Source organism: Perognathus longimembris, chromosome 6, assembly GCF_023159225.1.
Source record: "Perognathus longimembris pacificus isolate PPM17 chromosome 6, ASM2315922v1, whole genome shotgun sequence".
Classification (NCBI taxonomy): Eukaryota; Metazoa; Chordata; class Mammalia; order Rodentia; family Heteromyidae; genus Perognathus; species Perognathus longimembris.
Window position 1 is genome coordinate 27875869 of NC_063166.1, and position 22227 is coordinate 27898095.

The 22227-nt window shown below is 37.3% G+C and overlaps 1 protein-coding gene across 8 annotated transcripts in view; it reads right to left on the minus strand.

The window, feature by feature from the left end:
- Hivep1 (HIVEP zinc finger 1) overlaps positions 1-22227 on the minus strand; it is a 116205-nt gene that overhangs the window by 39753 nt on the left and 54225 nt on the right. For all 8 annotated transcript variants that reach the window (XM_048348470.1, XM_048348478.1, XM_048348472.1 and 5 more), the window contains one exon: positions 3237-3290. In XM_048348470.1, coding sequence (XP_048204427.1) covers positions 3237-3290 — 54 coding nt within the window. The remainder of the gene's footprint in view (positions 1-3236; positions 3291-22227) is intronic.

Here is a 22227-nt window from a genome sequence, read left to right on the forward strand (position 1 = left end):
TATTACACAGTTTATACTGTGCAACACTAACATTAAATAAACCTCTTAATATATAATTAAGTAAAGAACAAAAGGAGAATCCACTCATTACACACTCCACAATGGGAAGAAGTAATTTTGATGGCAGGAGGAATCTCAGGAACAAGGCTGAGTGGGAATCCCTAGTGAAGACTATATAGGACATCTTTCCATTTTCAAAACTCAGACAAAAACAAAACAAACAACAACAAAGAACCCCACTTTGCTCAGGCATAGTTATTATGCAGCATAATTAGCTTTAACACACTGCAACTGAGGACAGTTAATGCCTGTTCTGAGGCAAATGTTACGAAGAAACTGAAATTATCAGTTGCTGGGTAGAATAGCATTGGCAATGCCCATCATTTAAATTGGATGCTGGCATCCAAGATGATGTTATTTTTATGCTTTATAAGTTAATGCATTCTATGTAGTAATTTAAATGTCAAAATTATATGGTATATTTAAACAAACAAAACTGAAGCGTACTCAAACACCTGTAGGTCTCTTAGTTGATCTCAGTTTATTTTATTCATCTTCTATCACCATGTCTATGACAATTACTAATTTAGTTAAATCTTGCTCAATAATTTTAAAAATGGTGTCAAGCATAGAGACTGTTATGAATAAGTAGACAGCACTTTAAAGGAGAGCACAATAGAACTGTGGAGAATTATGTGAACATGCATGCTGAAATCTAACCCCGAAGTGATTAAAATAAATCAAATTAAATTTGTCTGATTTTCATTCATAAGCAGAGAAAGCGGTTAAAATGTGTATTAATATAACTCAGTACACTTCTTTATCGTATTTTATATGATTGGCAAAGTCAATTTCAATGCTAGTCTATTATGCTAAGCAAATTTATCCTTCTTCTGTTAACAAATAGGGAAAACATGTCGTTCAATCTCTCAATCAACAAGTGCTTTACTTTTTTAAGAGCCTACTGATATGGTAGATACTTCTGAGGACAAAGTAGTTACTTGTCCTAATAACTACAAAAAAGAAATGAGGAGAAAGAGCCTCTACTAAATTAAGGACCACAAAATCTCCAATGCAGACAAAGCCTTATAATCATTTGCAGCATTAAGCCCAAAACACAGATTCACTCATACTTACATGGTAAAGAACATTCTCAAAGAATGCAAGGAACAGAAACATGAGCTGTAATGAATGACTCATCATGCTTCAAAAACAACAAATGATCCTGCATTTTCATTATATATGCATTCTTACATGGAGGAAATGAGTTGCCTTTAAGAAAAATAGGTCACTTGGTTAAGAAAAAATTTCAGAAATCTCAATACTTCTTTTATTCAAAGACTTTTTCCTTGTGTTGAGAAAGAGGAATTGATATTATTCCTTACTTATACCTGGAAGAAAAACTGGTTTATTTTTAACTTGTTCAGAGCTTCTGTGTTAAACACGAAAGCCAAACATTAATTCACTACAGTGACAGGCTCAGAACAATGCTCACTTGGTATTCACCCTGGGTCTGAGCTCAAGCAGCTTGCCAACTGGAGCCCACTCAATTATGTTGAAGCTCATTACCCAAGGTCTTTCTCTAGAAGCTTTGTTCCATTTCCTCCTTCCTATCAGGCATTTTGTTCACTTTTGTGAAAACTTTCTGCCATTGGAGTAAGAAAGAAAGAAAAGAGACAAGCTACATTTATTCTGCTGCTTGAAGCAGCTCTAAACCTTACTAGACGTGAAAAGAGCTGCGACAATGGAAGTGTAGAAAGCAAGGGCTCTCCAGCCCCAGCGTCTTCAAGCCTCAAGACAATGGCAGCAGGGACAAGTGGCGAGAGAATGCTCTCAGGCAGCTTCACCATGGGACAGTATGGTGACACCTCTGCCTTCCCTAGTACTGCTGTTCTGAAGCAATGTTCCTGAAGGGTCAGATTCCATAGGAAGCGGGTGGGAAGACACTTCAAGGCTCTCTACCGTGCATCATTGCACAAATATGAACACCAACTCCCAGCAATCCTGGAGTCCAGCCAGCCAGTGAGCACTGGTGTAGCAAGAATTTATTTTCCCTAAACATGATAACCTATCTAGAAAAAGAAATTCTGAAAAAGCTTCTTCATTAGAGTTTTAGTGAAATTACCATTAAATGTTCACTATAAATACAAGATGTAACAATGAAAAGTAAGTAGATCATGAAAAATGAGAACTTTTCTTCTCTACCAAGTTAAAAGCACAGAAATGATTTTACTCACTCATAGACACCATGCCACTATCCACTGCCTGCCCCCTCTTATGCTGGTCAGCATCTAAATTTTGCCTATTGTGTGTTAAATTTTTTCAAAATACATAGTCATTGTGAAATTAATGAGCAACACAAATGCTTTGCTCCCAATCATATAAACATATCAGCATTTAAATCCTCTCAAGCTCTGCGCAGTCCCATGTACGCATAATGAACACGTAGACATCCACACACAAGTGTGGCTATATACCTAGCTTAATTTGTCTTCCCCCCACCCCCCCCCCCAGTCCTGGGGCCTGAACTCAGGGCCAAAGCCCTGTCCTCGGCTTCTTTTTGCTCAAGGCTAGCACTCTGCCACTTGAGCCACAGCGCCCCTTCTGGCCGTTTTCTGTGTATGTGGTGCTAGGGAATCGAACCCAGGGCTTTGTGCATGCTAGGCAAGCACTCTACTACTAAGCCACATTCCCAGCCCTTAATTTGTCTTAACAAAGAAAACAGGACAATATTTTACATGTTACATTATTAAGTTCATTTTATTAATTAACAATAAGTCATCACCACCAACTGAAATTATGACCATTTTTATTAAAATTGCATGATATCCCCTAACATGGATTTACTGTAATTTATTCAGCAATTCTTCTGCTTGGTATTGTTCTGATTGTTGTAGATTTTGTTCATTACAGAAAACACTGTTACCCTCTGAGGGCACACATTTGTGACGCAACATCTACATTTTCCGTACCACACTGGACTGATACAAGGCAGACCACCAGGAAGGACTTCACAGAGCTGTGCTGGTTTTCCCACTCCTATTAGCATCATGTGAGCCTATCAGTATGCTTTGTAGCTAAAATGTAGGTATCCTTTAGTCTAAGGTAAATTAGGAATTACCAATTTCAAATTGTGTGATATGCTTACATTGATTATGTTAGGCCACAAGTATGAGCTATGGATAGGGTTACCTCTATCAAGAACAAAATCCATACTGGAGTTGATTTTCACTCACCTTTTTTAGAAACTTCTGCCCCATTAAGTTCTTTTTGTGCTTCTTCAATTTTGTCTGAGAAAAAAAGAGAAAATATATAAATCAACGAGTCAGTACAAATAATGTAGTAAAACAACTCCTTTATAAGAAGTGACAGATATATAATAATAAGCGCTCATTGAATGAACATTCATGGGACAAATGTGTGTAAACAGTTAAAATAAGGATGTATTCCCCTTTAAATTGATAATTTTAATAACTTCTTAGCTACAAGGACCAATGTCTTAGCTACAAGAACTAATGTTTCCATAATGCAAATAATTATACTTTAAATTCACAACTACAGCTATAAATATTCTGTGTCTCCAAAGAATATCTAAAGCACTATTTTTCTTACAAATGAAATACTCAGAGAACTTTTTAGAAATATAACTAACACTTCCTACATTAGCAACAAGATTAAGGCGCCATGGTTTAGATATGCCACATGAGAGTGTCACACAAGGCTCAACAAAAGTAAGCCACTAGCAAAGGAAGGACACTAGCAAAAGCTAGGAAAAGGGGGAACTAATGGAATCCTCTGCTCATTGGGGACACTATCCCTAGAAGTTAGAATTAAAGTCATTCTCATAGGATTTGAGCTCATGCCTGCAATAGAGGTGTTATAAAAGAACAGCTGTCTGCTTCTCAATTTTACAGGCATGTGATCTCTCTCTTTCACAGGACCATGTCCTGTGATATCATCCACCATGTGGTAATGCAGCCTAAGGACACTCACCAGAGCCAGCACTGTACTACTGGACTATTGGCCTAAAAAACTATAGTTAAATAAGCTTCCTTCCTTCGAGAAGTACCCATCTGAGGCATTTCACTAGTAACAGAAACTAATAAACTAATACTAAGATGTCAGGCAACCTTGGAAGATAGAAATAGATGGAAAAACACAGGAAATGATGAGCTGCAGGGTAGCACGGTGGAAATGAGGCCTGTCCCTTGGCAACAGCACAGAGCATCTTTGAAGTGAGAGTGTAGACCATAGTATTTATGAGACAATATCTCAAACATACACACATACACATACACATAAATTTATGACATACATATAATTTTATGGATATATATTATATGTGTATATGTGACAATACTAATCAATTTAGCTTTAATAAATTGCATTGAGCATTTATTATAATGATGGAAAGTAGAAAAATCCCCAGGGCACTACTTGGTACTACACTGAACAAATAACATTTTGGTGCATATAACATTTTAGATAACATTATATGTCAGAAGTCCAATGCAAGCATTGTTCAGATGTTTCCTCGGTTATGTACACTATTAGCCTCTGCCTTCCAGTACTCGCCACTTAATCCCAGAAATTGTCCCAAGTACAGTACTAAACTTACTACCGCTGGCCAGAGAAGATCAAGTCCCAATGAAGCATCCTACTCTAAATTAATCTAAGGCAACACCCCCATCATGGGCCTTTCAAACTCCCAAGAAATGCCAAAGCTGGAGCCTAGGGACATAAAACAAAATGATGGTATAGTGTGTGATTAGCATATACAGGGCCTAAGAAAGGAATCCATACAATGATTTGAGTTTTTACCATTAAAACCCGTGACTGTTAGAGTAGACTGCTTTAACCTGATTTAAATGTTGCCTAAGATATACCTTTACTGAAACATCACACTGACCAGTAAACATGTAATTTTATGTACAAGTTTAAAAATAAATAAAATTAGAAACCAGTGCAAAGAATGCAGAAATGACCCCAGCACTCAGCAGGAATTTTCTTTCGAAGAAAGAAAGCGCTAAGGCATGAAAGGAAGCTACATGAATATAAGTAATAGGCCACCTCTTTAAAAAATAAAATACACTAAGTACACTGTAGATATTCAAACTGTAAATAAATCATGTGATTTAAATATACAGTCCTTGAGAAACACTCTAAAAGTAGTTTTATTATCAACCACTGTTATTCCTAACAGTACATCTGAACTTAGTCATAAATAATAAATATACATAATATATATTTACAGTAGTAATAAAAGCAGCTTTGTATTAATAGTATCAATTGTGATTCAAAGCAACAAAAGCTTAGGATTTAACAAATACCTAAGGAATCAATGCTGTAATCATTATGCTAAAGTTGGCCACAATCTGTAGCCATTATAAAAGAAATAGCTATGTGCATCTGATCATACAAAATAATATTTATCCAAATGAACCCCAGGAAACAGAAACAAGAGGTTTTTATTCTTTGTTGCAGTTTTTCTTTTCCTTTTGCCTCATTTGTTCCTAGGTTGCTCCTTTACCTGTCTTTGGGAGGGGAAGGGGGAAAGCTCAGAAATGGTGATGTAATGGGTGAAAAAATGCAGCAGTGACACTCACTAGATCCAACATTGAAAATGAACTACAGAACTTGTGGGTGGGGACAGGAGGGGAAAGCTGAGAGAAAGAGCTTGGGAAGGAGTGACAATGTTCTAAAAAGTATGTACTCTTTATCTGACTTATATGACAGTAACCCTTCTGAACGTAACCTTTACAATAAAGAATTTAAAAATGTAGAAAAAATGGCCTCGGTTTCCATTTGACAACAAAATAACAGACTCTCTTTAAAAATTTTTCAGTTATATTACCATGGTCTTGATTATAACAATATATAAATGTGACAAACGGTTTTGAACATCTCTTGCATTTGCGTGTAATAAGCATCTATTCAAATGCTTTTACCTGAAGCTCCAGTTCAGTAGGTGAACACAACCACCAATTAGAGAGCTTATCATAGCCATTATAAAGAGTGTTTGCTTCTATTCAAGTCCTGTTTATAGTTAACCTGTGTTTTATAATTCTCCTGGCAAATATAATGTGTTTTTAAAACAGTCTCCAAAATTTCAGAGAAAGTGGTCAATTTTATATGCTCTTAATGTGTGCATACAAAACAATGTACTGATATTTGAGGCAGTATGTATTGAGATTTTTTTCCACTATAATCCTGGGCTAGACACACATCTTCACTTTCACTCCATACATACAAATATGAGCATTCAGTGTGTAAGTCAGCTCAGAAACAAACTCACCTACGCTACTTTGTACCTTTCTCTATTTTTTATTTATTTTTTTTCTTATTTATTGTCAAAGTGATGTACAGATAGGTTACAGTTTCATACGTTAGGCACTGGATACATTTCTTGTCCTGTCTCTTTCTCTATTAAAAATGAAACTTGATGGCCCTTATCAACAAGGTTAATTTCAGGGCCCACTTCAAGACTGAACCTGCAGGTTGAAGCTCCTGGCATGAGGAGCAACTCTGAACACACCCTTTCTAACAGCCCTTTCCCTGAAGGTCACAGATCACAGCAATAACACCCTTCCATGGAAGACTTGTTTTCATGGGGCAGGGAGTGAACAGAGGGCAAGAAGACTTAAGGTTCTACAAATTCCCCCAAATACGCTCCTCACCACATGATCTGAGATAACACAAAACTGCCTACTCTGAAATGAATGAGAGGTTTGGTTTACATAAGATTTATGTATGTCCACTTCTATTCTGCCAGCTTATGCTCTCTCTCACCGCTCTGCTAAACACTACAGCCTTGGGTCTGGCACCCATATGCATCACCTCACTCATCGTACAACACAAATTAATAAAATGTTACCAAGTAGATCCTAATAAACTGAAAAGGCATCCTTGTTTTCTGAAAGAGGTGCCATCTGATTGAGAAAACAACCTCCATATGTGAGTACTATTTTTACTAATGAATAAAGCCTAACACCTACTTCCCCCACATTATATGACAGTGCACCTCCTTTCTCTCACTTATATCTGCCAGAGCTATTTCAATGGCACCAAATATGACAATGACATAGTCGAAAAACAGATACAGTGCTAGTAAGCATTTATGAATTTTCTTCTTTATGAAGAGAATTCCAAGTCTACTAAATCAACCAAGTAAACCTACCTTTATAAGCAGCCAATTTGAACCATCAAGTTCTGTATTTCTAATACCCCTGAGACTACCTTCATCTTTATAGATGACATCATGGGTTAATGTTGGAAATGAGTATAGACTAGCAGTAGTTTGGACGTAAAATCACTGCCTGAAATAAGGTAAAAAGCCAAAAGCTCAACTTGGGCTAGAACATCTGAAAACTATAATGAATGAGTAAAACTTCTAGAAAAACACATAATTACTTAAACTGATCCCAAAAGAGAACATCCTGAACAGGATAATTATAAATGATATGCAGAAAATTGCACAGAGTTACAATAGGCCTTTTTAAGGTTCTAGGCTTAGTTTTACTATCAGAATCTTTCAAGTTTTAAAGAATCAAGCATTTTTAAACTGCTGTACAGTAAACACAGAAAGTGTTCTGAATTACTTTATTGTTAGTTGGTACCAAAATCTGACCAGAAGTGCAGCAAACTAACACTACAGACAAGTGTTGTGTGAATATGGATTTAACCATTTATATTAGGAAGTGAATTTATATATTCATAAAAAATAACCCAGTAGTGTCTTAAGAATGAAAGCATATTTCAATATTCAGAAGCAAGTTTCAGGTTGAATATCTCTTACTCTAAAAATGCCTAAAACTGTAAGTTTTTCATTTCGGATATTTTCAGATTTTGCATAAATGTAATAGCATATCTTAAAGTTCTCACCTAAGTGTAAATACAGTCTTTATTGATGCTCTACACACACTTTACACATAGCCTAAAAGTCATTTTTTTTGCAGTATTTTTAGTACACCTGAGCTGCATAAGGCCCATCCCATGAGATCAAGTGTGGAATTTTACACCTGCAGCATCATAGCTGCGCTCAGAAAGTTTCAGATTTTGGAGTCTTTATGATTTGGGGTATTTGGATTAGGGATGTTCAATATGCAAAAGCATTTACTAACAGTAAGACAGAAGAGGGGAGAAAGGTAATAAATAACATCCAAACTATGCTTGATTAAATCACATCTATCTAAAAACAACTGTTTGTTTTCAGGAAACTAAGAGAAACCAAAGAAAAAACAAAGCTATATACCTTTTTTCCTTATTATTGGAATTCATGTTGATATGCTTCACTGCATATGGTCCTATGTACTAAGCAATTGGGTTATTGAGATCCCCTGTTAAGGATATCATAGACACATTCTAGTTCTTACAAATGAGGGAAATCATGCAACCTATTTTTATTTGGGTCTGGCCTTACTTCACTTAGAACAACTGTAACAGTAAGACAGGAGAGAGTAGAGAGGTAGTTAAATAACATCTAAAATATACTTGATTAAATCAAATCTATCTAAAAACAAAAGCACTTAATACTGACTAGGACAAGTTATTCTTCATTATAGTAAAGAAGCATTATGAAGAAGTATCCTGAAACAAAGACACAAACCAATGCCATGATGGTCTTCTCACCCACTGCTTCAGAGAATCTGCCCTGGTCACTCCCCAGGCCTTTTCTCTTGTCCAGAGCAGTGTGCCTTGCTGATGTTCTGCAGTGCCTCTGCCTGCCTGCTGTCCTCATTACATTGTATCTTATTCAATAGTGAGCACAGAGACTTAGATCTCTAGACCCTCCACTCCTAGCAGTATAACACAGGAGATGCTGCTGCAGTATTCATTCTAGTACCTTTGTTAGCAATGACCTGGGGAAATTTTACCTGTAAAACATTAGGAGACTTGTTGAAGAAGTAATTAGATACTTTCAAACAATACAGTATCATTTACCATTGGAAAATATTTTCTAAATACGTCTTCATGAAATAACCTTAAGGTTCATTGTGTTAAAAAAAGAAAGCATTGGGGCTGGGGATATAGCCTAGTGGCAAGAGTGCCTGCCTCGGATACATGAGGCCCTAGGTTCGATTCCCCAGCACCACATATACAGAAAACGGCCAGAAGCGGCGCTGTGGCTCAGGTGGCGGAGTGCTAGCCTTGAGCGGGAAGAAGCCAGGGACAGTGCTCAGGCCCTGAGTCCAAGGCCCAGGACTGGCCAAAAAAAAAAAAGAAAGCATTAACTGGGTGGTGATGGCTGGTGGCTCACAGCTGTCATTCTAGCTACTGAGGAGGCTGAGATTTGAGGATCATGGTTTGAAGCCAGCTTGAGCAGGAAAATCCATGAGACTCTTGTCAGTTAACCACCAGAAAACTGGAAGTAGCACTGTAGCTCAAAGTAGTAGAGTGTTAGCCTTGGGCAAAAAAAGCTCAGAGACAGCATTCAGGCCCTGAGTTCAAGCCCCATAACTGACCAAAAAAATTAATTCTCAATATATTGTGCCATAAAGATAAACATGTGCTATGTGCAGAGACAGACATACACATGTATGTACACAAATATGCACATGCCTACAGGCCTTTAAAAATACACAGGGATACCTGAGAAAAGTACATAAATATTTTTACTTTACCATTTAGACTTATAATGATCAATATCTTAATATACTTAAACAGAAACTCATGCTGCCAATATGCTCAATTACTTTTAAAGAAAATAGTAGCTATAGATCCTAAATTTCAAATTTCAGATTACATACATAAGACCCAATAGGATTAATCCAGAAATCCAAACTGTTGCATGGTATGAAATGTTGAAAAGTTTCCAATTTAAGAGCATTTCAGATTTCAGAATAGCAATGTCCAACTCGCAGTGTTGCAAATATTTCCTGAATGTTTCTGAAAAAGAAGATTTAGCCTGTAACATATGGTTCTTTCAATTCAGAATATATGGATTAGCTGCTGTGTGGCAACCACAGGTATACAAAAGATGAAAGATGCTAGACCACGGAGATGCCTACCAGCAAAACTTCACTGTGGTGAGTGTGTGACTTTAACTATGGATGGGGCAAATTCAGGTAAGGGAAAGGCAAAGAATCAGGAAAAAGTCTGTTAGGAACTCAAAGGATTTGGGGTCATAAACCAGAGATAGTAGGTCTGTGTAGAAAGCTAGTTTCTTACCTAACTGACAATTCAAACCATGTCAGAGTTGGACAAAGTAACAATCTCATTTTTCTGTGAAGTACTTTTACCACGAGATCTTTAAAAATCACCTCTTATCCTTTAAAAGAGAAATTCATCCTATAGAAGCCAATTCTGGAACTATGAAAGCAGAGGAACAAATGATATTTATCAAGTGTTTGGTGATTAAAAAACAACACTAAATAATGAATTGTACTTGGGATATAATGAATATTTGTTGATTGTATAGCTATATGAAGTAGTTAAATTATAATATGCCCTGAATATTATATAGAACCATTATTATTATTATAGAACCATATACCACAGAGTTCTAGAAGACATACTGAATCAGACACTCCAAGAATGGCGTCCCAGATAAAATGTCAAAGCTTTAACCAGTGGTTTTGATGATTCACATATATTCCAGCTATAAGTAAGTGGCTGGGTGGGAGATAGCTCAACATCCTCCTCTCCCCTCCACTCCCTCCCTCCTCCCTCCCCTCTCTCTTCCCTCCCCTCTATCCTTCCTTCCTTCCTCCCTCCCTCCCTCCCTCCCTCCCTCCCTCCCTCCCTCCCTCCCTCCTTCTCCTTCTCCTTCTCCTTCTCCTTCTCCTTCTCCTTTTCCTTCTTCTGTGTATCTGTACTGGGATTAAACTCAAAGAGTCTGGACACTGTCCCCAAATTATTTTTGCTCAAGGCTAGAGACATAGCTCCACTTTGGGCTATTTTGGTGGCTAAATTGAGATAAAAGTCTCACAGATTTTTCTGCCTGGGCTGGCTTTGAACTATGATCCTCAGATCACAGCCTCCTGAGTAACTAGTATTACAGGCATGAGTCACAGGTGCATAGATAGCCCCAACACTGAAGGAACATGTACAGAAGCTTAAAAAAAGGAATGACTAGAGAAAACAAACAAACAAAATTAAAAAAAAAAGAGAGAACCACAATGTTCCAATATCGAACAACACATGTTGCAAGGACAACCATGGTCTCTGTGGATTGAGCAACCACTGCATGTGGGGGGCTAGTTATTAAAGAAATAAATGAGGAAACCCAGAACTTCATGGAATCTATTGAAAATAAAAATAAAACCTACCAGAATTTGGAAATACAATGAAGGCTGTGCCGAGAGAAGTTTATAGCTATGAGCACCTACATTTAACAAAACAGAGATGTCAATTAAATAGATTAATGATACATCTTGATGTCCTTAAAAAACAAGAATAAGTCAAATTAATAGGAAAAAGAAATATGAAGATTAGGGCTGAAATTAATGAAATGGAGATTATTTTTAACACAAAGAATCAATTTTAGAAGTAAGTTCTTTGAAAAGATAAATAATTATGCACACTGACCAGAAGATAGAGGGAAGAGACCCCCTAATTCATAAAATCAGGGGTAAAAAAGAGATTTAGCAAAAAATATCAAAGAAATACAGAGACATAGGGGAAGAGGAATCAAGGAGTGGGAAAGTGGAAGAAAACAAGAGAGGAGGTAACAATGTTCAACAAGAAATACGCATTAAATTACTTTACGTAACTGTAACCACTCTGACATCACCCTTACAATAAAAAAATTAAGAAAAAAGAAATACAGAGGACCATGAAAACCTATATTCTAACAAGCTTGGAAATCTAAATATGGATAAATTTATAGATTCGTTTGACCTAAAAAGCTGAACCAAAGGTTTTAGTCTACTTAAACAACACAATGATCTCATTAACAAGCAGTAAGACTGAAGTTGTAATATAGTCTCCCAACAAAGAGAAGTCCAGAATCTGATGGATTTACTGTCATTTTCTACCAGACCTTTAAAGAAACTTTTCTATGAAATAGAAAGAAAAGGCCTGCTACCAGATTCATTCTATAATGCCCATATTTCACCCAGTCTAAACCACCAAAAAAGAAAAAACACAAATAAAATTACAAATCAACTTTTTGATGAACACAGACAAAAATATTCTCAAGAAAACACTTATAATCTAAATTCAAGAACACATTACTAAGATTATCCATACCCTTGTAATGGTCTCATTCCAAGGATGCAAGTACATTTCAACATACATAAATCAATAAATATATTATAGATAAACAAGAATCACAGGCAAAAAAGAATAACATGCTTGTCTCAATATAGAAAAGACCTTTAACAAAATCCAACATCCTGAAAATAAAAGCTCTGAGAGAGATTAGAAATTTAAAGAGTACTTGCCTAGCAAGTGGCAAGGCCCTGAGTTGAGTCCTCTGCACCATTAAAAAAAAATCTGAATAGAAGGAATGTCTTTGAACTTTGTAGCTATATACCACAAACCTATAGTAAACATCATACAAAATGAAAAAAAACCAGAAACAAGACCAGAGTGTCCACTCTATCAATATAATATTTTAATCCTTAGCCAGAACAATAAGAGAAAGAAATACAAAGTAGTCCAATAAGGAAATAAATCAAATTTTCCTGATTTGTATCTGACATGATACTGTACTTAAAGGACCCCAAAAATTCCACCAAAACTCCTAGAGCTGATAAAGACTTATAGTAAATAGGACATAAAAATCATCATACATAAATAGGTAGCTTTTGTGCATAACAATAAATAGGTTGAAAAGGAAAACTGGGGCAAATTTTCATTCACAATAGCCTCCTAAAAAAAAAGTCCAGGTATAAAAAACTACAATGAAAATTTTAAGACTTGAAGAAAGAAATTGAAGAGAATAAAAAAAGTAAGAAAACGCCTATCGTATTCATGAATCAGCTGAATTAATATCATGAAAATGACTACACTATTAAAAGCATTTACAGATTCAAAATCCTGATGTCATTTATTGTATAAATAGGAATGTTAATCATAAAATTCATATGAAAGCATGAAATACTATGAATAGTAAAAATAGAGCAATAGTGGAGGTTTCACAAAATCAGACTTCAGAATATACTACAGGCCCACAGCAACAAAAACAGCATGTAACTGACACAAAACAGTCATAAAGACCAATAGAATTGACAAGAAAATCCAGAAATAAACCCATAAAACTACAGACATCTAAGTTTTGATGAAAGAGCCAAAAAACACATATCAGAGGAACAACAACCTGTTTAATAAATGCCAGAGACACTTGCCATCTACATGCAGAAGGTTCAAACTAGACCTTTCTCTCACTGAACAAAAATCAATTCCACATGAATAAAAGATATTAATGTAAAATGTGAAACTTGGAAGCTACTGTGGGAAAACATGCAGAAAATCCTGGAAAAGAGACATAGGTAATTATTTTCTGAATAAGACTAGTTGCATAAGAAATAAGAGCAACGATTGATAAGTGGGACTACATTCTGATGAAAAGCCTCTTTTTCTATACATCAAAACAACAGAAACAAAGGACAACCACAGAATGGTAGAAAAATCTTCCTAGGTATTCAACAGACAGAGGATTAATAACAAGGATATACAAAGAGCTCAAAAAATAATAGTAAAAGAACAAAAAAAATCTAGTAAGTAGGTTAGATAAGTTGAATAGATAGTTCTCAGAAGAAGAAATACAAATGGCTAGCAGATGCATAAACAAATGCTCAACATCCTTGGCCATAAGGAAATGCAAATCAAAACTACACTAAAAATCTATCTCACTCCTGTCAGAATGGCAATCACCAAGGAACAAACAATAAATGTTGGAAAGGATGCAGGAAAAAATGAACCCTTAGATACTGTAATGTAAATGCAACCTAGTACTGTATACCCACTGTGGAAATCAATATGGAGATTCCTCAAATAATTAAAAGTGGGCCTATTTTATAATCCTGTCATACAACCTTTTGTCATATATCTGAAGTAGTCTAAATCAATCAACAGGAGAGACACCTGCATACTTACATTTACTGCAGTTCTGTTCATAGAAGCCAAATTCTGGAATCTGCTGCAGAGCTCAATAACCAATGACTGGATAAAGAGGTTTGGTCCATATGTACCACAGAATATTACTCAGATATAAAGAAAAGTTAAAATTTGTCATTGGCAGGAAAAAAGGAAATGAAGATCATCATGCTGAGCAAGGTAAGTCAACTTAGAAAAGTCAAACAACCCATATTCACTCATTTGGACAATCTAGATCTAAGATGCTGCTGCTGCTGCTGCTGCTGCTGCTGCTGCTGCTGCTGCTGCTGCTGCTGCTGCTGCTAATGAAGAAGATAACTGATGAATGTAAAAGAGGAATCAACAGGAAGGAGAAAGGAGAAAAGGATACTGAAGGGCAAGGAGAACTAAGTCTGAACACACACACACACACACACACACACAGAGAGAGAGAGAGAGAGAGAGAGAGAGAGAGAGAGAGAGAGAGAGAGAGAGAGAGACAACATAATGAACCACAGCAAACACAGAGGAGCCAGAGGGCACAAGAGTATGATGGAAGTGAACTATTCTAAGTGTACTGTATATATATATGAAGTCCCCTGATATTGTTCATGTATGTTCCTTTTAAAAAATAAAAGTCCCCAGAGTGGCTAGAGGTAGGATGGGTAAAAACATAGGTTAACTAGACATGAAACATGCCTATCCATATCTGGTAAGGAGTCCAGGAGTCCAGGAACAGAAAAACGATTAAGAACAAAACACACTAGAGTTTTATCACCCGAAATGCTGCCTCTTGCTGCACTTGTATGCCCTGCACTTTGAAAACCTATTCCTCTATACTTTTCACAAAGTGTGTTTCCACTGTGGAAAAACTTGAACCAGTTCCAAGAGAAAAGTAAATATGAACTCCGTTATGCTTTTAAAATTGTGAATCAACTAAGCACACTGTTTCCCCAAGACTATCCTGATACCAAAACTGATCAGGAAAATAATAGGGTACACAGAAACACACAAAGAACCTGTTACACCGAACCACCTAAAGCTATAAAAATGTCTTGGTTCTTAATAATATAGCTAATAATTATAGAGAGAGACAGGAAGAGAGAGAGAGAGAGAGGGAAGGAGAGAGAGAGAGAACATGCACACGCAATTACCTGGCTTCACATGCCAGATTTGATCAGTACAGCTGAGAACAGTGGAGGACATTATTTGTGTTTGAGACAGGTCTCATTACGTAGCTCAGGCTGGTCTTGGATTTGTGCTCCTTCTATCTCAGCCTTCAAAGTACTGGGATTATAGTCATGTGTGGCAAGAAACTTTAGTAAAGGAAGGGAGGAAGGGAGGGAGGAAGGGAGGGAGGAAGGGAGGGTGGGAGGGAGGGAGGGAGGGAAGGAAGGAAGGAAGGAAGGAAGGAAGGAAGGAAGGAAGGAAGGAAGGAAGGAAGGAAGGAAGGAAGGAAGGAAATCAAAGCAACTTTCCCAAGTCTTTTCCAAACTTTACACCATTTCTGAGGCCACGGGTTGGGCCCAGACAAAACACTCTTTTTCTAGATAGCTGCGAAAGTCCTCGGCCCAGGCTGACTTGCAGCACTGCTGTCCCACCTCCTGCTCTGATGCCTTTTAAGCAGCCCCTCAAACAGCAGAACCCACACTTGCTGCAGAGTTGAGTCATTTAATATTAAGAGTCCTGCAGAAATCTTGATACTGGGCTATACCTGGTACTAATTAAATCTATACTTTTTAAAGTTCCCTGGGTGATTGCAACATGCAGCCAGCCCTGAGAAGCAATTACCTGAGAAGTATTATCAAGTTAAGATTCAAAATTGAGGAAACTAAGCAAAAGGTCTTATCAGTGGGTTCTAGGAAGGGATGATTTATGAGGTGCCCAGGCAGTGGCAGCATTCACCCACCTTATTGAGGTTTCTGTTGCCATCAGCGGATGCTCAGGAGGATAAAGAAGTTCAGCGTGTACTCCAGGCCGAGGATATCCAAGTGAATTATACTTCTAACACACAAAACTAATTTGTTCCTAGTATTATATGACGAAGTAATAATAATAATTACTAATGGTAGTCCTAAACTACAAAGTAATTTTCCGGCCCAAACCCCAATGTCTAAAAAAATGCAGACTCATTAACTTCATCAACTATTGTGTAAGGATGCTGGATACCAGCAAGCTTTGCAATACATGTTTCTAACACATTTTGTAAAAATCACAAGATATTTTGGTCAGCGTGGGTGAGACATGATCATTAGAGGATGAAAGCATTGGGTTTTTTTCTTCTCATTCTTGAAGAAGTAAATGAAGGAGGTAGTCACGGTAACTGTGGTGGGAGGGAAAGGAATATGAAGACAGAGCATCCTTACTTACCCCAAGCTGCTAAGTGCCGAGGTGCACCGGACTCGGGTTATTAGGCCAGTGATAGGTTCCTTCACATGTGTGGACCCCACACTTGCACATGTACACACACACACACGCATGCACACGCACACACATACACTCATGTGGGTCCGGCAAACCTGAGTACATATAGACATAGACATATAGACCATATATATTTCCCACCCTAAGAATTCAGGGGTAAGAAGGCAGATGTACAGATGGTTGGGAAAGACCCAGGAAGTGTGGATCTCAGAGACGAAAAATATCACATGCTGGCCAAGCTCTCCACATTTGTCAGGAAATACCCACCCAATGCATTCATTTTTCCTATGTAAATTTAAAGAGGTCCTTGTATTTTCCAAAAGAAAAATAAAAAAGTACATATAAAGCCTTGCATTCACCTAAGGGCTAAAAATCTAGAAAGGGAAGTGAGCTCTGACTACATGAGCAGCAGCTGCTGCATGTCGGAGGCCTCTTGTTCTCCTTGGAACAGCCTCTTCCCTTCCCCCTGAGTCCCCTTACTCACCCCAGAAACAGGGATGTGTTCACAGCCTACCACCAACCATGGTAAACATACTATGGACTGGGGAAATCATATTTAGAGACTTCAGGGATTTAGTTTTGTTCGAACAAGGCATAATTCACAACAAGCTTGCTTTTCTGATGCTGGGCATCTTGGAGAGAAATCCGAGAGACAGAAGCAGACAGTAGAGGAACACTGAACTAGGTGATTTTCTTACTCTTTCTTAAGCTTTAAAGCAACTGTGCTTTCAGTCAAATCAATGCTTCCTAGAGCATCCTTTTTCCAGGGCAAGAGACATGCTGTACTGCGTAGTAGGGACTAAGCTAAGAGCTAATACTTACTACTGCCTCCCTATTCATCTGACACATGTCTGCCTCTTCCTCAGCTTTTCATCAAAACAATATCCTCTTCTTCCTTGATCCTTTTCAGAATCAGTGATTCTCTGTGGGAAGAGTATAACACCAAGGAGGCTACAGCCCCTTTATCAAATTAGTACTGGATCATATTCTGTGACCTTACATTATTATGATACAACCATTTGTATTTCCAAGAAGTGAAAAAGGAGAGGATGAAGATTGGAAATGACAAGAGTTGTTAAAAAGAAGGCTTCAGAGACATAAAGGCCTGGAGAAGGAAGTAAGTGAGGATATTTCTTCTAGAACTCTAAAAGAATATACTGTTGGTATAAAGTAAGTAATACTCGGGTATTTCAGTTCTCTTCTACAATCCCAGCAGACCCATCCCAGCTACTGGACACTGGGTTTCTCAACACTGGTACACAATGGCCTCTCCTCCCAGCTCTGGCATGTTCCCTGATGAAACCCCTTCTTTCAGAAAGCTCTCACTTTCCCATCTATTGCTAGTAAAGCAGCATAAATAGATGACCATCACCTCCCCAATGCCCTGCTGCAAGCACACCCACTTAATGTTCTGAGCCGTCACAACCAGCATGCTGTCCCTCTGTCTGACACAATGAAACATTACCAGGAATGATTTAACAGTCAACTTTACATTACCAGTTACAAGAAAGGTAAATGCCTTAGTATTCTAGAGCCTGCCTGGAAATCTAATTAAATAGAAGGAATTATTACCAACGTCTGAGCACCTTGGTAACACTCAAATGAAGCTGAAATTTGTTTCATGATTCATTTGTAATTGGGCCTGAGAACATGGGTACCTAACTCACCTAGGAGGGAAGCCCCAAGTCACCTAGCTCCACCTCACACTGGGTGTTGTGGTTTAAGGTCCTTCGAGGTCAAGCCCCCTAGTTCACTCAGCATGATTCACTGCTGTGCAAAATCTCAACTCCAACTCTGCCATGCTCACCATACAGAAATTCTGAAAAGGCTTTTCTCCATGTAACACTGGGCATTTCACTACAATCTAAAAACCAAGTGAAGATTTTTCCTCCTTGAGCCAGTACCACCAATTTAACAGACCCAATACAGTCTGTTGAGTACTTTTGTCTCATCTAAAATTCACTTGTTGGCTATTTAATCTCCAAGTCAAAAGGGCTGGGAGGTGCAGCCTGATTGGGGAGGTGTTTAGGTCAGGAGCTGACTAGTTCACCACAAAGGGGCCTTGTAGGAGTGTTTTCTTTTCCTGCCCTTTTGCCACAGGGATAAAGTCTAGGGTTAATACTAGGTATGCCTTTTCCTCGGTCTCTTCCTCTCTTCCTGCAATCCTTTGCATAGGAGTGATTATCTATGGGGGAAATATTGCAGAAAGGCAGGAACTAGCCCCTTTACCCAAATAGTACTACATCATGGTCCATGATCTCAGATTACTAGCACACAAATATTCCTATCTCTAGGTAATGGAAAGGGAAAAGACTTCTGTGCCTTATGAAGACAGAAGGCTCTCGCCTATCAATCTTCCTGTGTGCTATGTTAATGTGCACTAAGAAGACCCACACCAGGTGCTGGCCAGAATCTGATCTAGGCTTTCCCCAACTGTCAGAAATAAACTACTGTTCTTTATAAATCACCAAGTCTGTGGTATTCTGTTACAGAAACAGAAACAAAGACAACATCTTCCAGACTGTTTTATCTGATTTTGAATTTTTTTTTTCTGGTGAATTTCCATCTCAACAAGCATCATATATTTGACTCTACAAACCTATGTTTAACTAGTAACTCTAGAAGTCAAAGCCATAGCAAAGATATGTTGGGCAACAAATATAAAGAATTCCTAGAAACGAAAGCAACCAGCTAAAATATTATAATAAAACACATGTATGTATTAAACCTTGCAAAGAAAAAAAAAAAGAAACCCCTAAGAAACTCAACAAATATGACAAGAAATGTACTCACTATCTTACATATGTAACTGTAACCCTTCTGTACATCACCTTGACCATAAAATTGAATTTAAAAAAATGATTCAGTAAACTAAAAAAAAAAAAAAGTAAAGAAACTCTAGGTCAAACAATCCAGTTTCTTTAACAAATAATTTTCAGAGAAACAAGAAAAAAATGAAAAACACATTTAATAAAATTCATAGAACTTATTTGGATTTGGAGACTACCAGACACTGAAATGCTGGTGGGCTGTTTGGACACATCAAGGAATTACTTAGGAGGAACTATGACTGTATGAACAATACATTTTACCTTTCAGAGCTTAGGTAAGGAAAGCTGCAATGATATACCGGAGTTTAGTTTTACATCAGTAGGAGAGCAAAAGTGACCAGGAAGAGTAGATTCAATCAGACTTGCTATCACCACTCATTACTAAACACAGCCGACACATAAGTGAGAGCTTATTACACAAGTCTGTCTTCAAAACTTCTATAATCTAAAGTTTTAAAAAAAGAAAAAAAGGAGTCCAATCTCAAATGTAAAACACCAAAGACTGCCAAGGTGTTATTCTCATATTACTAGTCTTAGGATAAGAGGGACTGGCACACCAGGTAAGGAATGAGTGGGGCAGGGTCTCAAGGCCAGAACATGGTGGGCAGCCAGGAAAGGCCACTGTCCTGAAAGCCCAAGGAGCCAGGAGGAAATGAAAGCTTTTCTGAACTACCACTAGGAGTCAGGTTTGTACACACTGACATTGAAGCATAAGAAAAACAAAACAAAATAATTTCTAGGAATATGATATCTAGTGTTCTCAATTCCTTTTCAGGTCACAGGCATAGTGGTAGGTCACAAGCTGCCTTTATGAATTCCCATATTGGAAAGATTTCCAAGGTACTAAGTTAAAAAACAACAAGGGGAGAGAGAGGGGTAGACAAATGAAGGGGGGAAGGGAAGGAGAATGCAGTCAAGAACTCATGGTTATATCACAAAATTAAGAAAAGTAAGAGAAGCGGTGAGTGGAAGAAGGTTGAGAATGTTGGGGGGGGTGACAATGCATAAGAAATATACTCACTGCCTTTCATATGAAACTGTAACTCCTCTGTTCTTCACTTAGACAATAAAGGGGAAAATATTTTTTAAAAGATTCGCTGTATTCATAAACTACTTTGTTAGATGGTACCTTCCCTGTATCACTACTTAAAGATATTTTTTAATAACAAGCAACAAGGAGCAAAAAGCAAAACTCAGAAAGATGTATATAGTATGTTTCCATTTGTGTAAAAGCATAAAAATAAGTGAGTGTGTACATGGGCGTGAACACAATACTGTACAGCAGTCACTGCTGCTGGGGTTCACAATCACCTCGGGGTATAACTTGGGGGGAAGATAGATCTCACTTGGCTTTTTCTACTGCATCTTCTTTTAAATTAATTTAACTTTGTGACATTTTACTTCAGTAGAGGAAGAAAATGCCACTTCTACCCAAATGAACCACTGCTATCCCATTGCCACATCAGTCCTCATTTAGCTTTCTCATTTATGTGTATTGTTCATACACTGGTAAGCACACACATGCAAACACATAATTGCTAAAAATGGCAAAATTATTTATACTGTACTTTCTGTTTTTAAATTAGAACATCTCCATCCACTTCTATACTGATTACTTTTTTCAATTAAAATCAGTACTGGTGAATTTTAAAAAGCTGAAAATATAACTTCAAAATATCTCTATTTAAAAAAAATCCATAGTCTCCCCCAAATAAGCTATATACATTCACACATAGATGCACATGAACACACACATACATACATGTGTCCACACTCCCATGATTTGTCACTTAACTTCACAGCTTTAGGAACCGCAGCAACAGTAATTGTACTCTGAAATTGAGTACCATTAAAGTATTTCACTTAAGTCTTAAAATTTAGATTGGAATAATATCTTTATTATAACTTATTTTCATTAATATTTTGGTAGTTCTGGGATTTGAACTCAGTACTCAGTTTGTTAGGTAGTTGTTGTTTTGCTCTAGCTCATGGCCCCCAACTCTTATTTGCTTCAGTTATTTTGTGGTTAAGGGTTACATTCATGCCTAGACTAGACTGAACTATGACTTTTCTAAGTCTCCTATGAATCTGGGATGCCAAACATGTTTGTTGACATTGGGTTCCACTAATTTTTTGCCTAGTCTGGCCTTAAAATGGAATACTCTAGATCACTACAAACCAAGTAGCAGACATTACAAACATGAGCTACCAGTGCCAATCTGAAATGATTATTTTGAACCAATACAAACAGATATAACAACTGACAGTGTGTTCCCCATCCATTTTCTAGTACACATTAAAAACTGCAAATTTTCAGTTATGAAAAGCTTTCAAAACTCTTGCAAGTCCTTTGTGTGGTTTTAAGTGCTTTTTGGGAAGTTCTTAGTTGGTTCTCTTCCTCTGAACTTAGTACAGGAAGCATGTGAAAACCGGTGCACTGTGCAGAGTGCACCGGCTCGTGTGAGTAGGCATGATTTTTTAAAAACTAAGCACAAGAATTACTCATATGAGAGAAGATATCTCTCTGAATTTTGCTTGTATACATATGCATAATCAAATAACAAAAGAATATACATGCTGACATGTATGCCTGAAAAGCATATTGCATGCGTGTACATATATGAATAAACATGCTCTCAAATTCTTCTGCTTCCAAATTATTTAATGTCTATTTCTTCCCTTCAAATTAAAGGCATTTGAACTTTACTAAATAGCATTGATAACATAATAAACATCAACAACCACAAATACGCTTCTTTACTCCTTTTTTTTCAAATTTTTATTATCAAACTGATGTACAGAGAGGTTACAGTTTCATACATCAGGCATTGGATACATTACTTGTACTGTTTGTTTAATATCATGTAATTTGGATAAAATCTTAGATAAAACATTCTGGGGTCACAGAAAGATCTGTTTTCAAGGTAGGAGGTGGAGTTCAAATGCAGATGGC